Raw genomic sequence first — 16802 nt, forward strand, 5'->3', positions numbered from 1 at the left:
TTGGATAGGAGGATAGCTGACTGACTTATCAAAAAGTGGTATATGAAGGGGGATGTCAGTCTGCACAATTGAAGGTGACTAGTGGTATACTCCATAGATCAGTCTTTGGTCCATTGTTATTCAGCTTCATTGAGAAAGGGTTTAACAGGAGACATACATCTATTTGCCGATGATGCAAAGGTAGGCAGGGTAATGAACTGACATGTGTCACTTGGAGAATGCTTTGAATAAGCTGGAACTGTGGACATGTGAAAATGGCTGTTAGTTCAATGTTAGGAGATGTTAAATGCACTTTGGTGTAATGAGATATTCAATGTTGGCAGTGACCAAAAAATTGATCTGTTTTTGGAAAGTGACCAGGCCAGGAATGATGGAGATTTAGTAGATAGGTAGGTGAAGTTCAGGACCATGTAACAACAAAATAAATGCAACTCAGTTGGTAGCGCACAGATTTGATCACCTGGGTTTCTTGGGAACGAGGAGGTGGATAAAGAAGATTCAGAGACAAGTGACCAAGCTTGTTGTTTATTATTTTAACGGTATAATAGAACACAGAAACTAAGTAAATAATTAATTTATTAACTAGATGCTGATATTTCGCTGGTATTATAACCAGCATCTTCAGAGCACAAAAACACTGTTTGTCACAATACGCGAGACTAAAACAACATGGTGTACTTCAACAAAACTGTAGCAGCAACAAAAAGACTAGAGTCCTGATTTTGGCGCCCTCTATCTGGGAAAAAAAAAAAAAAAAAAAAAATGCTATCATATATTACTAGAGTCCTAGAAAAGTGCTAGTTTTTTCTTAATATGACTGTCTCCCAGATCTTCGGCAAGTTAATACAGCCATATTTGTTGAGATTTGGAGTGTGTTTTAGGGCTTCTGTCGCCTCTAAGAACAATCTCTCTGATTTATATGGGTTTCTGTGTAGTATTTTTGTGTCCTTCCAGTTGATCCTGTGTGCAGGGGTATCCAGAGCATGGTCTGCTAGGCCCGACTTCCCATAATGATATTTCTGGACGTATCGTTTATGTTCGCTGATGCGGATATTCACAGTTCTTCCTGTTTGACCGTAGTAGGCTTGATTGCATGAGCAGGGTACTTGGTAGACTCCTGGATGTGATAAAGGAGGAATGCTGTCCTTGGGTGAGCGGATGAGGGTGGCTAATTTGCTACATGGTCTGAATGTAGTGCGTAGTTTATGTTTATTGAGAATTCTTGAGATCTTTTCGGATGTGCCTTTAATGTAAGGGATGATGACTGTTTTGTTGTAGTTCTCTGTGGTGGATGGTGGGAGGGGTTTCTTAGGAGTGTTTAGTATTTTGTTTATTTTTTGTGGATTGTAGCCGTTGGCCAAGAAGGTGTGGCATAAGTGAGTCAGTTCAGCAGTAAGAGCCTTGTCATTTGAACAGATTGCTCTCGCTCTATGGGTTAACGTTTTTAATATGCCATATTGTTGAGAAGGATGATGGTGTGATTGTTTGTGTAAGTATCTGCCTGTATGTGTGGGTTTTCTGAAAACTGAAAATGATAAGGAACCATCTGGGAGACGTGTGATGAGTGTATCCAGGAAGGGCAGACAGTTGTTGGCTTCCAGTTCCATAGTAAAGTGGATTTTTGGATGTTGGCTATTTAAATGTGCTAAGAATGTTGTCAATGTCTCAGGGCCATGTGACCAAATAGCAAGCACATCATCAACATAGCGTAGCCAAAGTGTTGGTTTGAGAGTGGCTGTATTGATTGCTTGTTTTTCCAGGTGTTCTATGTAAAAGTTGGCTAGGGGGGGAGAAAGGGGGGAGCCCACGGCTGTCCCATCAATTTGTTTGTATATTTTCCCTTTCCATGTGAAATATCCTGCATGTATTGTGAATTTGAATAGTTCAAATATATCAGGGGGGAAGTGTGACTTCAGTAGATTGAGGGTTTCTATTAGTGGTACATTTGTGAATAGTGAAGTGATGTCAAAGCTTACTATTAAGTCTGAGCTTTTTAGGGTGAGGTGTTGTAAGATGCTTTTTAGGTGTGCTGAATTTTTGATAAAGGAGGGAGAATTGTTAGTGAGAGTGGCTAGTAGCTTCGCTAAATGTCTAGCTAGTTTGTATGTGGGACTATTTATACTGTCCACAATTGGGCGTAGGGGTGTGCCAGGTTTGTGAATTTTTGGTGATCCATAGATCCTAGGTGTTTTAACATGGAAGGGTTTGAGTTTGTTAACTGTGTCTTTGGGCCAGGAAGTGACTTTTTTTAATAATTTTCGTGCCTTATTCTTTTGTGTGTTGGTGGGATTGCGATCTATAATTTTGTATGTTGACTGATCTTGTAATAGTGTGTGCATTTTGTTTTCATATTCAGTTGTGTCCATCACCACGGTTGCATTTCCTTTGTCTGCTTTTGTTATGGTAATCTGGCTGTTGTTGTGTAGCTCTTTTATAGCAATGAATTCCTTATGTGGGATATTATAAATCAGAGAGATTGTTCTTAGAGGCGACAGAAGCCCTAAAACACACTCCAAATCTCAACAAATATGGCTGTATTAACTTGCCGAAGATCTGGGAGACAGTCATATTAAGAAAAAACTAGCACTTTTCTAGGACTCTAGTAATATATGATAGCGTTTTTTTTTTTTTTTTTTTTTTTTTTTTTTTTTTTTTTTTTTTTTTTTCAGATAGAGGGCGCCAAAATCAGGACTCTAGTCTTTTTGTTGCTGCTACAGTTTTGTTGAAGTACACCATGTTGTTTTAGTCTCGCGTATTGTGACAAATAGTGTTTTTGTGCTCTGAAGATGCTGGTTATAATACCAGCGAAATATCAGCATCTAGTTAATAAATTAATTATTTACTTAGTTTCTGTGTTCTATTATACCGTTAAAATAATAAATAACATGTTCGACGAACACATAAGTCTGTCCACACGTTTAAGTGACCAAGCTGGTGAGAGGTCTGTGGAATGCTTCCTACCAGAATAGTATAGTCTTGAAGGTGTGTGAGTTACAGAGTTTAGTTAATAGGTAGAAAAGATGGGACATGATAGAAACTTTTAAGATATTAAAAGGGTTTTATAAAATTGATGCAAAGAAAATTTTTCAGTATATGAGAAATGGAGAATGGTCATCCGTGGAAGTTGTATAAGAGTGTGCAGACTAGATTTTTTTGTGTGGAAAGTAATGAATGAGTAGAGTGGATGGTCAGAATTAGGTGTGAGTTCCATGACAGTAAATGAGTTGGGAGAGGTATGATAGGTTTTGTGTGTATAATAGTTATAGTGACCAGGGCCATGTAACATTAGTTTGGGTCTCCCACGGTCAATCTTCGGACTCCATGGAGATACCATATAATAATAATGTAATGCTGAAACAAATACTGCCATGTAAGAAAAATGAAATCATTTTGCCTTTTCACAGTGCTTTGATATGACCTCAGCTGGACTATCATGTGCAGATCTAGTGCCTGAGGTGATGCACATACAGTGGAGCAGATGCAAAGGAGAATGTTAAAAATGATATTGGGAGTGTGGAATGTAGGTTATGAGGGGAGACAGAGAGATGGCAAATTTGTGAACTGCAAATGCTAGCAAATAAGAGAAAGAGGGATGATATGATAGAGACCTATAAAGTTCTAAAGGAGTCACACACACAAGATACCAGTAGATGAAACTTTTCATTTTATGGAGGATGGGAGGACATCCATGGAAGTCTAACATGAATGTAGTCAAGAAGGGGGGTGAGAACTAGATTTTTCTCTCAGTGAAGTGCATGATTGTAATGGCTTGCCTCTGGAGGGAGAGTCCAGACAGTGAATTAATTCAATAGAAGCTATTAATTGTGGTCTGAGTAATATACGTTCTTGACTTCCTGGATATCTCTTGTAATAATAATAGTGAAACCGTAATGCCAGTATTAAACCACATACAACAACTTGATAATAAAAAATGTTCATTCAGGCACTCATCTAGTTTTGTGAAATAATTGTTTCACATCATCAGAAGATAATGAGGGAAGATTGGATTTGTATAACCTGAAATGCGTTTGGTATCAGGAGTCTTCTGGAAAAACTAATAACTGGCATGAGACCTAAAACAGAAAGTCAGGGAAAATAAAGGGAGGAATGGTGTGAATGTGAGTTTAAGGGGGACAATGTTATATAACTGTGTTAATGACACGAATGGGCTTTGTCACGGTAATGTTGACGAGGAGAGAACGATTTCTGGTTTGTGTTCGTCCAGTTTGGACACATCAAATGTGTGCAAAGATGTCTACATGTGTAAGGCATTAGAGAATAGAGATCTAGAAGTTGTCCAACTGTGTCAGGCAGACTACAGAAAAGACAATACAAAAGAACAAACAGGTAGATTATTATGCCTGTACACGAATGCTAGGAGTATCAGAAACAAAGGAATAGTTTGTTGCCTTAGTCAATATGTTGCGACCTCAGATTGTAGGTATTATTGAGACCTGGCTGTTGAATTAGATCTACTGACTGGTATAGAGTGTCATGGGTACAGTATTTGTAGGAAGGATAGAGAAGACAGGAGAGGAAGGGGTGTGCTGCTAATGATATCGGATGACTTGAATCCAGTTAGTTAAGACCTATGATTGTAGTAATATAACTAACAATATTTCATGTGGCACTGAGTTTGAAGCCATCTGGTATGAGGTGGAATCTAACAAGATCAATTACATAGTGGGGTGTTGTTACAGACCTGGTGGATCGGTTGATAGTGATGAAGAAAGGCATCACCAAATACAAAAGATGAGCACGAAAAGAGTAATCATAATGGGAGACTTTAATTATCCAAATATTGATTGGTAGCAGTAGAATCTCATGAAAAGAATGAAAATGCATTTATTGAGCTGTTGCAGGACAACTTCCTCAAGCAGCATGTGACAGAAGGAACTTGAGGGCAAAGAGTGTTAGATTTCATTATAGTGTCAGAGGGCGATTCAGTTAAAGACGTAACTATTTTGCCTCTGGTTGATGACAGTGATCATGTGGTGTTTCACTTGGGAAGTGACTAAATTTATGAATGTTCCATTCAGGAAAGGTTACATGCTGAACTACAAAGCAGGAAATTATGACCAACTCAGGAGTATACTGAGTTCACTGGAATGGAATCGGTTGCTGGATGGAAAGAATACCGACAGTACATTGGAAGCATTTAAACGATACTTAAATGATGCAATATCAGAATGTGTCCCACAAGAACAAATCTCTTGCTTCATAAATAGAGTAGGAGTCAAATGGATGTGTAATCTTATGAAGCAAGAGATTTGTAAGAAAAGGACGAAGTGGAAGAAATACCATTTGCATAAGGATGAACGTTACAAGCAGCAGGCTAGAATAGTCGCAACTGTTGTATGGAAAGCAAAGTCTGATTATGAAAAGAAACTGGCTCTGCATGCTAAAAACAACCCAAAAGAGAGAATGAATATGAAAGGATAACTCTTCTAAATCCAGATGGTGTGAGGATTATAGATACAGAAGAGGTTGTTCAGTTAATGAGTGTCCATTTTGTTAAAAGCTATCAACCTGGTGTACGCAACATTGAGCTCACTGTTACCTCTTCACTAGATGAACAAACGCAGGTGTGTGAGGCCGAGGTATTAGAGCTGTTGCAAAAATTGAATAAGAATTCAGCAATGGGGACTTATGGAGTATCTCAAGTGTGCTAAAAGAGTGTTCAGCTGAACTACCCATTCCTTTGACCAGCCTGTTTATTATGAGTCTTAGGACAGGGAAGATTCTGCAGGAATGGAAGGAATGTATGGTAATTCCTTTGCACAAGGGTGGTGCAAAGACCGATATCCAACTGTTGACCAATTAGTATCTCAGGAGTGGTGGTGAAGATTTTGGAAAAATTAGTTAGGGCTCACATTCAGGAATGGGTTGATAGTGAATCTCTACTTTGCAATGAACAACATGGGTTTACTAAGAGAAGGTCATGTTTTAGCATCTTGCTCACATTCTATAACAATGTTACCATTGAACTAGACAAGGGGAATGGATACACCATGATACTTTTGGATTTTACTAAGGCTTTTGACTGAATACAGCATGTTAGACTGTTGCATAAATTGGAGAAAGTGGGTTTGGGTTATACAATATTAGCATGGATAAGAGGATGGCTGACTAACAGATATCAAAAAGTGGTATACGTGTTTATACGAAGTTTTGATATCTGTTAACTTTTAATAACTTTTGATATCTGTTAACTTTTAATAACTTTTGATAACTGTTAACTTTTTGATATCTGTTTGATAACAGATATCAAAAAGTGGTATACTTAAATCATGCAAACTTATGTTTGCATGATTTAAGGTAATAAGTGGTGTACCACAAAGATCAGTGCTTGGTCCACTGTTATTCAATCTGTACATTAATGATACTGGGAAGGATTTGACAAGGGACATAGTTATTTGCTGATGATGCAAGATAGGTAGTATAATCAGGAATGCTGCTGATGTGAAGTACTTGCAGAATGACTTCTTTCTTCTTTTCTTTCACTGCGCATTATTCCCGCTTCCTATGCAGGGTCTGCGTGTTACTTAGATGTGACTACTTGTTAGTACCACTCCCAACCGACCTGTCGCCTAGTCTTCCGCTGGGAGGATATATTCTGGACTGTAGAGAGGTATGTTCATGGGGCCGGTTTGCCTGTTTGCGGGATGAAAAACACCAGATAAACTGGCGGAAAAAACCCTACTGCCTGCACCCAAGACCGGCTAACTTGGCTATGCCTGAGGAAGATCCCCAAGTTCCTCACGTCTTCGATGGGAATCGAACCTGGGACACTCCTTCCCCAGGCATATGGTTGCGAGACGCAAAGCCACTACGCTACCCGCGTGGACACTTGCAGAATGACTTCAATAGGCTGAAATTATGGGCATCGGAAAATGGATGTCAGTTCAGTGTTAATAAATGTAGTCATTCACTTTGGTGTGATTAGATATCCAGTATCATATTATATGCTGGGATTAGGCTATAAGAAACTGATGAGGCTAGGGATCTTGAGGTGTTAATAGATAGGAAGTTTAATTTCAGGAGTCATGTGACAAAGTTTGCAAATACAACTCAAAAGATAATTGCAATGCTGAAACAAATGTTCACATGTAACGATACGGATGTTATTATGCCTCTTTATAGAGGAGTCAGTTTTAATGCTAGAGGGATAGGGCTGGTTCGAGGTTTAGAGGTACAGGAGGAGTGTGTGTTTCAGATACTGAGTACTCTGGATGTCAGTAAAGCTGTGGGACTGGATGGTATTTCACCACGAGTTTTGAGAGAATGTGCTAGGGAACTGACAGTGCCTTTAACCTTGCTTTTCAATGAAAGTCTGGATTCGGCAAAGGTGCCCATGGAATGGAAGGAAGGTAAGATAGTGCCATTGCATAAGGGTGGTAACAGACTGGAAGTGTCTAATTATAGGCCAGTCTGTGTGTCATCAGTAGTTAAGATCTTGGAGAAAGCAGTGAGGGACCGTATACAGCATTGGGCAGATGAGGGTAATGTTATCTGTGAGAATCAACATGGATTTTGTGAAAGGGTGCTCTTGTTTTAGCAATATGCTAGCCTTTTATAATAAAGTTACAAGAACATTAGATGAGGGAAAGGCACATACCGCAATTTTCTTAGACTTAGCGAAGGCATTTGACAGGGTGCCACATGATAAGCTGATATTTAAGTTGCAGCACATGGGTCTGGATGTCAGATTGGTCAACTGGATTCGGGATTGGCTGTCTGATAGGTATCAGAGAGTTGTGTATGGTGTAGCATTTTCAAGGAGGCAGAGGGTTACAAGTAGGGGCCCACAGGGCTCAGTACTAGGACCTATATTGTTTAACCTTTATATCAATGACATTGCCAGTGGATTGCAAGTGGATATTCAGTTGTTCGCGGATGATGCGAAGCTGGGAAGGATTATTAGTAATAGTGCAGATGTGGTAGCCCTGCAAGAGGATTTAAATAAGCTAGATAGATGGGCAAATGAATGGGGCATTAGTTTAATGCAGCAAAATGTAAGGTCTTGAGGTTTGGGAAACATTGATGGGATGCTGCATACTCTATGGGAGGAGTTATACTAGAGGAAGTAGGGGGGGGGGGGGGACAAGAGATCTGGGGTTGATGATTGATAGAAACCTGAAGTTTAGGGGATATATTGCAAAGCTGGTGAAAGTAACACAGAGAATTGCTGCAATTATGAGAAGGACACTGACCTGCAGAGATAAGAGGGTTATCATTCCGTTGTATAAGTCTCTGATCAGACCACACTTGGAATATTGTTCTCAGATTTGGTCCCCAGGATTAGAAGGTGATAAATTAACTGTGGAAAGGATACAAAGACAGATGACAAAGATGGTTTCAGCACTGTACAAGCATAGTTATGAGGATCGGCTGAAGGAATGCGGACTGCAGAGTTTGGTGGATAGAAGGAGAGGTGATATGATTGAGACTTTTAAACTGTTGAGAGGTGGTTACAGGGCTGACACTGGGGAGTTCTTTCGCTTGGTTGAACAGCAGGAAGGAGTGATGACAAGTGGCCATCCCTGGAAGTTACGAAAGGAAACTCTGAGCAAGAGGGTAAGGAGTGGTTTCTTTGTATGGAGGGTGGTTGAACTGTGGAATGCATTGCCTGATGGAGTGGTGGGAGCGAGAATGGTCAATGAGTTTAATGAGTGGTATGATAGACTTTGATAAACCAAAATAGAGATGAACCAAGGGGTCCGACTGGGATGTCCCATCTCAGCAACTCTTTTTAACATCTACTTAAATGAAATAATAATAAAATGGAGTAAAAATTTACACCAAGGAATTAAACTTTCACCTACAGTTAACTTAAACACTCTTCTCTTTGCAGACGACCAAATAATAATTACAAATTCTGAAGATAACTTACAGAAAGCTATTTTAAATCTAAATGAGATATCCAAAGATTATAGTATGATAATATCAACAGAAAAATCAAAAACTATGGCCTTTAAAGGACAAGATCCAGCAAGAACTAAAATAGTAATAGATAACAAGATCTTAGAACAGGTGAATTCATTTAACTACCTGGGATGTATGATCACATATGAAAATGAAAAAGATATAAACGTAAAAATTGCAAAATATTTAAAAATAACAGGTGTAATTAACTCTATATTTAAACCAAACCTAGTTCAAAAACAAACCAGGCTAAAAGTATACAATACGTTAGCCTTACCGGTCTTAATGTATGGAAGCGAAATCTAGACAATAAAACAAAAAGACAAACAAAGATTAACAACAGCAGAAATGAAGTTTATGAGAAAAACTGCGAAGTTTACCCTATTTGATCACAAAAGAAACGAAGATATTATGAAAGAATTAAACCAAGAACCAGTAATAGAAAAAATTTAAAAAAATAAACATAAATGGATGGAACACGTTCAAAGAATGAAAACAGAAAGATTACCAAAACAAGCCTTAAAGTACAAGCCATTAGGAAAAAGAAAACCAGGACGTCCTCTTAAACGATTAAATGATGATGATAGACTTTGTGTTTCTTAGGGGGGACCTTCCCTCGATGAGTCTTGACAGACTTTGTTCTTAGGAAGGACCTCCCACGATGAGTCTTTTGACTCCATGGAGGCCTGAATAATAATAATAAGGCCTTGATAAGATCTCACTTGGACTATTGTGTACAGGTCTGGTCTCCTGGTTTCCATTGTGATTCTGATATATTGGAGGGTATATTCTGATATATACTGATATATTCCATAATCCTGATATTAAAAATGATATCAGGAATATGGAATACTGATTATGAAGATAGTTTGAGAATTTGTAGACTGCAAACACTGGCAAACAGGAGAAAGAGGGGTGATATGATTGAGACTTGCAAACTTCTGAAAGGGTCATACAGGATTTCAATTTATGGACGGTGGGGAAATCACAAGAGGGCATCGTTGGAAGCTGAGAATGAATGCCGCCAAGAATATGGTGAGGGCTAGATTTTTCTCTCAGAGGGTGGTGCGTGATTGGAATGGATTGCTATTGGATGTTGTGAGTGCAAGCAGTGTGAATGAATTTAAGAATAAGTATGATAGCTGGTGTGTGTAGTATGTGGCCTCCATCGATGAGTCTCTGACTCCCAGGAGGTGTCTCTTGATAATAATGAAAAACAATTAAACTATAACAGGTAATAATCACAATGTAAATATTTGAAAAAGAGACTGTCAGTGGCATATGCTATGTAGACACCTGATGGTTGGTGGCATTATACATGCCACTAGCTTCCACATTGCTAGATGTTATATATGACTGAAGATCATGCTCTTTGTAATATCATGCCTTATTTTTGTAGTGCTGTTGTGGATGTTTTATCATTCTGCTGGCTCTTCAAATTCTGTTGAGTAGAAATTAATCTATATAGATAATTTCATTTTGCTACCACAGTACTTCATGTCTGGTTTCTGTAGTATGTTGTGCCAATCCTGATTATTATTTTTTTTTTCATGTCCTTAAAATGTTCAGGCATACATATCTCTCCTACATAACACAACCTACAGACACAGGTGATCTTGTAAATGCCAAGTTTCCTAAGTGGTAAAGTGCAAAGTTTTGGAGTCCTAATGAGTGCTTGATTACTGTGATTCCATTCTACCAAAGAATGGCTATAGCAGAATATTGGTCAACAAAAATTCCACTTCAGGCCTCCAGACAACCAAATGAACATGACATGTTTTCAGAATAGCCATATGTTCAGTTAGTCACAGACAAAATTTCAGAGTTGTTGCATCAACAGGGTACCAAAGTTGTCTTTTACTCTCTCTATGAAATTTCTGATCTCCTTGGTCTTCCAAAACCTGGTATTTAGAAGATCGTATTTGCCTGTGGGTTACGTTGCATAGGAGAGACAAGCAGGTTGGGAGAGATATGTGTGTCAACATTTCAAGGACATGGAGAAGAAAATGAAAATCAGGATTATACATGGTTTAACTGTTTTGAATTATCATCATCGAATTACAACATTTGATTTGATTTAATTTTATTTTTCATTCTGTAATTTTTATTTTTGTTTCATATTTTTTCACTGTAAAACATTTTGCTTATTATAGATAAGTCGGGAGTTTTTCAGTATCACATTTGACATGTTAGATAAACCTGTTTATGAAATCTTACCTGCATCACACGGAGTTCAGTTAAAGTAAGATTCCTTTAGTATTCTTGTAGCTCTCTGCTAGTATAGATAATTTCTTTTAACTCGTTTAATTTTAAGAAATTTTCTTTTTACTTAGTTTTGTATTATAAATAAATTATTCTTCTTTTCATCCATGCTGTAACCAAAGTGTGTGTATGCGTGCGTGTTTGAGAACAGATGGTGATGCATGAAAATAATAGAATGTACATTTTATTAAGATAACTAGTTTATTAATGTTGTATCATTTTAATTACAGGGATGTTTAGGAGAGAACCTAGGTATAAGGGGAAAAGGGTAATGAGAAAGTTGAATATTGCATATTACTAAAATCACTTAAAACAATGTTATACACATAATTGGTCTTTATTATAATTGGATTATTGTTAATTTTTTGAAACTACTGGAAAAAATTTGGAAATATTCTTTGGTAAGAAGACAAAATTTTAATTGATGAAACAAATTGCTTACAAGGAGAGAGTAATTATAGTGGAATAAAATCAAACAAATGAAATGGGAAAACTTGGATTTAACTGTCATTAAGAACAAATGGGGACTGTTTGAGAGTTTGGAACTTTGTCAAATGTATTCTGTATTGTGTAACCATAGCAAACATGATTGTACAACATAAGGAAATGTCATGCCAGCTGGCATGTTATTACCTTATATTGTACCATCAAAGGCACACTGCTGTTATCATCACACAGCTAGGATAAATAGTGGAACCTTAGCTATTGAGCAACCTCAAATTCAGAAGAATTGAAGAGTAGCACTGTCAACAGTATGAATGAAAAAAAAGAGTAGAACAAGCAGAATTATTACAAAAATACTATGTTGACTTAATTGTTATCAAGACAAAGATGACTAAAAACAGGTGAATAATAATTATTAAGGAAAAGCTATGATATTAAACACTACAAATGAAGATAAACTTTTAGAATGGTAGCTAACTTTCAGGTAGTGATATGGGCAAATTGTGAAATGATAAGTTGGAACAGTGAACATATTATATGGTACCTCCAAGGGGTCTGGAGACTCATCGTGGGAGACTCAAAGTATTATACACACACACACCAAACCTATCATACCTTTCCTTAAACTCATTCACTGTCGGGGACCTCGCAACTAATTCTGGTAATCCATTTCACTCATGCACTACTCTCCATGCAAAAAATCAAGTCTACACCCCCCCCCCCCTTGCTAATCACACTCTTACACAGCTTCCATAGATAACCTCTAGTTCTCTATTTCTCATATATTGAAAATTTTCCTTTGCATCGATTTTATAAAACCTCTTTACTATCTTAAAAGTTTCTATCATGCCCTCTCTTTTCTTTCTATCAACTAAACTTTGTAACATGCATATCTTCAGGCCTATCCTCGCAGGATGCATTCTGCAGATCTGTCACCAGCTTAGTCACTCATCTCTGAATCTTCTCTACCACCTCCTAGTCCCCAGGAAACCCAGGTGATGAAAGCAGTGCACAGTAGCCAAGATGCAGCCAAATCATAGCTTAAAGGAAATAATAATTTCCAATATTTTTGCTTGTTAGCTTGTTCTTCAACATTAGCTGTAAAACAGCTTAATCCTTTAAGCTGTTTTACCAACCTTTGCAATATGACCTCTGAACTCCAACTCTCTGTCCACCATTATCCCCAAGTCCCTAGCCTCATCAATTTCCTGCAATCTGATATTACTGGATTGTAGGAAATTGTTGTATATGGTGTACCATCAATATGTTACACCATTTAACCTTTTCAACCTGAAATGCATAACCCCTTACATTTTGCAATATTAAATTCACAATCATTATCCTTTGCACACAATGTTAATTTATTTAAATCATCCTGCAAGATATCTACATCACCTTCATTAACGATTGCTATCCACAGGTTTGCATCATCAACAAACAACTGAATATCCTCCCTTAAATCATTCCCTATATCATTAATATACAAATTAAAGAGTAGTGGCTGTAGTACAGAATCCTGATCTACTCCACTAGTCACTTTCATTCTCCAAGATTCTATTCCACCTTATACTACTCTCTGGTGTATGTCTGTCATCCTTCCCTCATCCATGCTACTAGCCTCATATTCATTCCCATTTGCTTCAACTTTAGTAATTGTTATTATTATTCTAAAATCCCATGGGGTCAGACTCATCTATGAGGTCCCTTTTGTCATACACACAGCTAATCATACCGTGCCTTAAACACATTCAGATTCTCTGCAGATGTTACACTCTCAGGCAATGCATTCTCCCAGATGAGTCTTTGACTCCATGAGGTCTTGGGGTGGTAATAATAATCATTCACAACTCTCAATGCAAAAACACCTGCTTCTTGCTCACATCGTCCTTATACAGTTTCTATGGATGACTTCTTGTTCTCCCCTAATCTCCCACCATTTTATGTAAAACCTCGTCAATATTAATCATCTAACAACTGCTTACTAACTTGTACATAACTATCATATTACCTCTCTTCCATATATCTACTAGAATCTGCAAATTGCATTGTTTCAACCTTTCTTCATATTAAACATTCCAGAGATCAGAAACTATTTTGATCAGTTACCTCTGGACCCTCTCCAACATCTCTTCATACTTTTGAAAACCAGGTGACCAAATCTGTGCACAGTAGTCCATATGTGGCCTAATCAGAATCTCCTTACTTCTACAAGTAAGTGTCCTCTGCATCATTGCCAGAATTTGTTGAGTTGTCCTCACAGTTTTGACAATATGTCCTCTTAATTTCAGATCTTTATCCACCATCACCCCAAGATCTCTTATTTCCTCCACCTCCAACAATATATCCCTACCAAGAGTGAATTAATCATCCCATCTTTGTTTTCCAAATTTTAAAACCTTGCATTTTGCAACATTGAACTGGTATCTCCACTCCTATGCCCATTTGCTGAGTCTATTCAGGTCTTTTTGTAAGGCTAGAACATATGTTTTACTCATCATAGTTTGTTCCAACTTTGCATCATCTGCAAACAGCTGTATATATCCCTGTTCACATCTTCCCCAGTATCATTAACATACAGGTTAAACAGTAATGACCATAAAACAGACCCTGAGGCACACCACTAGTGACTTCCCCCTTCTGGGATATTGCTCCCCCATACACAACTTGCAGATACCCATCAGACAGCTAATCTCCAATCCAATGCTTTAGTCTAATATCCAACCCTACCATTCTAGTTTGACTATCAACGTATCATGCAATAATTTATCAAAAGCTTTAAGTCTAAGTATACTACTCTGTGTCCATCTCCTAAGTCCAATGCTACTGTCACCTGTATTGCAGTAAGTAAACAGATTACTAAAACATGACTTCCCTCTAAAAAATCTGTGCATTCAAAGATAATACTATTGTTTTCAAACCAATTCTGGATCCTGATTCTCACCAGTCTTTCAAACACTTTAATCAACACCTGACACACAGATTGTCCTATAATTTAATTCTTGAATTCTGTCACCTCTTTTATGAAGCAGTACAATTTTGCATTCCTTCCACTCCTGTGGAGCTTGCCCCAATGTAAGACTCATATTAAACATTTCTAAATCACTTAGGTAATTGAACAACATAGATTCGAATATAAATTAAATTATACTTTAATAAATATTTCTGATATTTCGGCAACGTCACGTTCCCATTTTCAAAAGGAACTTACAAAAAGGCATGTGCACGCAGGCACTACAACACAGTAACTGAGAATGAAGATATGAAGCTATTGTTCTCCTTGAAGTCCTGATGGTGCCCTCTAGCGGGCTAAGTAGGTGTTCTTGGCTGTTGGGCTGAAGATCTGCTGATGTATACCTCCCAAATTTGGGGCAGTCGCATACAACCAAATTTATTGAGGTTTGGAGAGTTTCTTAGGGCTGTGGCTGATTACATAAATATTGAATTTATGGAATCATAAACGTTGTTCAATTCCCTAAGTGATTTAGAAATGCATAACCAACGTATAAGCCTATCTACGAGAATCATTAAACATATATGTCAAGGTAGATGGCAACTCCCTGGCACATTGTTCAAAATATGCAGTGATATATCAAGTCTTACAGCCTTATTAATATTAACTTTGCTTAATGCCTCATATACTCTTCCTCACTCACAGTCAGTCTTTCTTCCTCCTCATCCACAGCTCTCAAACTCCCAATAATGTCACATTCATAAGGTTGAAAGACCTTTATGAACTACTCATTAAATATCTCAACTATATCCTCTGTTGCAGTTGTCCTTATAACATTTTCTCTAATCAGTGCCATCCTACCATTATTATTCTTATTTTTGCTGGCTACATATCAAAAGAACTGCCTAGGATGTTTTTTGGCTTTATTAGGTAGCTGCTGCACATAGTACTCTTTTGCTACTCTCTTACCAACCAAGTCACCCTTCTTGCCTGATCTTCGTATTCCTCATGGAATTGATTATTACCACATCTTAAGTTTCTTCCATAATGCCTTTTTCCTCTGTATTTACATGTATAATCTCTTCAACGTATGGACAGACTTATGTGTTCGTCGAACATGTTGTTTATTATTTTAACGGTATAAAAAAAAGGGCGCCAAAATCAGGACTCTAGTCTTTGTGTTGCTGCTACAATTTTGTTGAAATACACCATGTTGTTTTAGTCTCGCGTATTGTGACAAACAGTGTTTTTGTGCTCTGAAGATGCTGGTTATAATACCAGCGAAATATCAGCATCAAGTTAATAAATTAATTATTTACTTAGTTTCTGTGTTCTATTATACCGTTAAAATAATAAACAACGTATAATCTCTTCGTTCATCCATTTTACACCTAACTTAACATGCTGAATTGTCTAAATGAAATAATACATTTAGTCATTGCTTATACCAGATGGTTCTTCAGTCTCACCCAAGCAGCACCGATCTTTCCACCTAACTCATTTCATGCTACCTCATGCTACCTACAGCTGCAAGCTGTATCCCGAGCTTCTCATTATCACCAGTGTTGTAGTTCCACATATTCTTTCCTCACAGAAATCCTCACATGGCTGGCAACCACCCAAGGTAATCACTTCGTGGTCACGCTGACCAACTGAAGGGAAATTTGACACCTCATTTATAATGGCATCCTGTGATGAGAGGAAATCCAAGAAACTCAATCCTTGTGTGCCCTGTGTGACATGCTGCCTTAGGTAGTTGTCCCTTAAAACTTGAAAAACTAATTTTCTTTACTTCCAGTTGCTACCTCATCATCCCAGTCAATATTGTCATAATTAAAATTGCCCCATAATGATCACCCTTTTCTTATTTGCTTGACTTATACATTTTCTGGCACTGCCCTCCACATTACTAAGTTCTATGGCAGCATCCAACAAAGTATTCATTCTATTCACCTCTATCTAAGACCATATTGCCTCAAAACGACTACCACTATTCGCCAACCTGGTTGGCCAAGTGGTTAGCGTATCTGCTCTCCAGCCAAAAGGCTGCAGGTTCAAATCCTGCCATGGGCATGGATGTTTATGATTGTCTGTGATAAATACTAGTGGCAGTGTAGATGATGATGGTAGTTGTGGTTCATTGTAGTTGGTGGATTTAGTGGTGGAAACAGAGAACTGTAGAGTAGGTGCCCTCCCTGAATGAGTCTTTGGACTCCCTGGA

General features: G+C 37.8%; 1 protein-coding gene across 1 annotated transcript in view; it reads left to right on the forward strand.

The window, feature by feature from the left end:
• The window catches only part of LOC150096455 (uncharacterized), a 154182-nt gene that overhangs the window by 40917 nt on the left and 96463 nt on the right, over positions 1-16802 (forward strand). Inside the window, exon 3 of the mRNA XM_090408615.1 lies at positions 11079-11167. Within this exon, the coding sequence (XP_090264741.1) occupies positions 11079-11167 (89 nt within the window). The remainder of the gene's footprint in view (positions 1-11078; positions 11168-16802) is intronic.

Source organism: Typopeltis vanoorti, chromosome 18 (genome assembly GCF_054136105.1).
Source record: "Typopeltis vanoorti isolate ZY-2024b chromosome 18, IOZ_Tvanoo_1.0, whole genome shotgun sequence".
NCBI classification, from domain to species: Eukaryota; Metazoa; Arthropoda; class Arachnida; order Uropygi; family Thelyphonidae; genus Typopeltis; species Typopeltis vanoorti.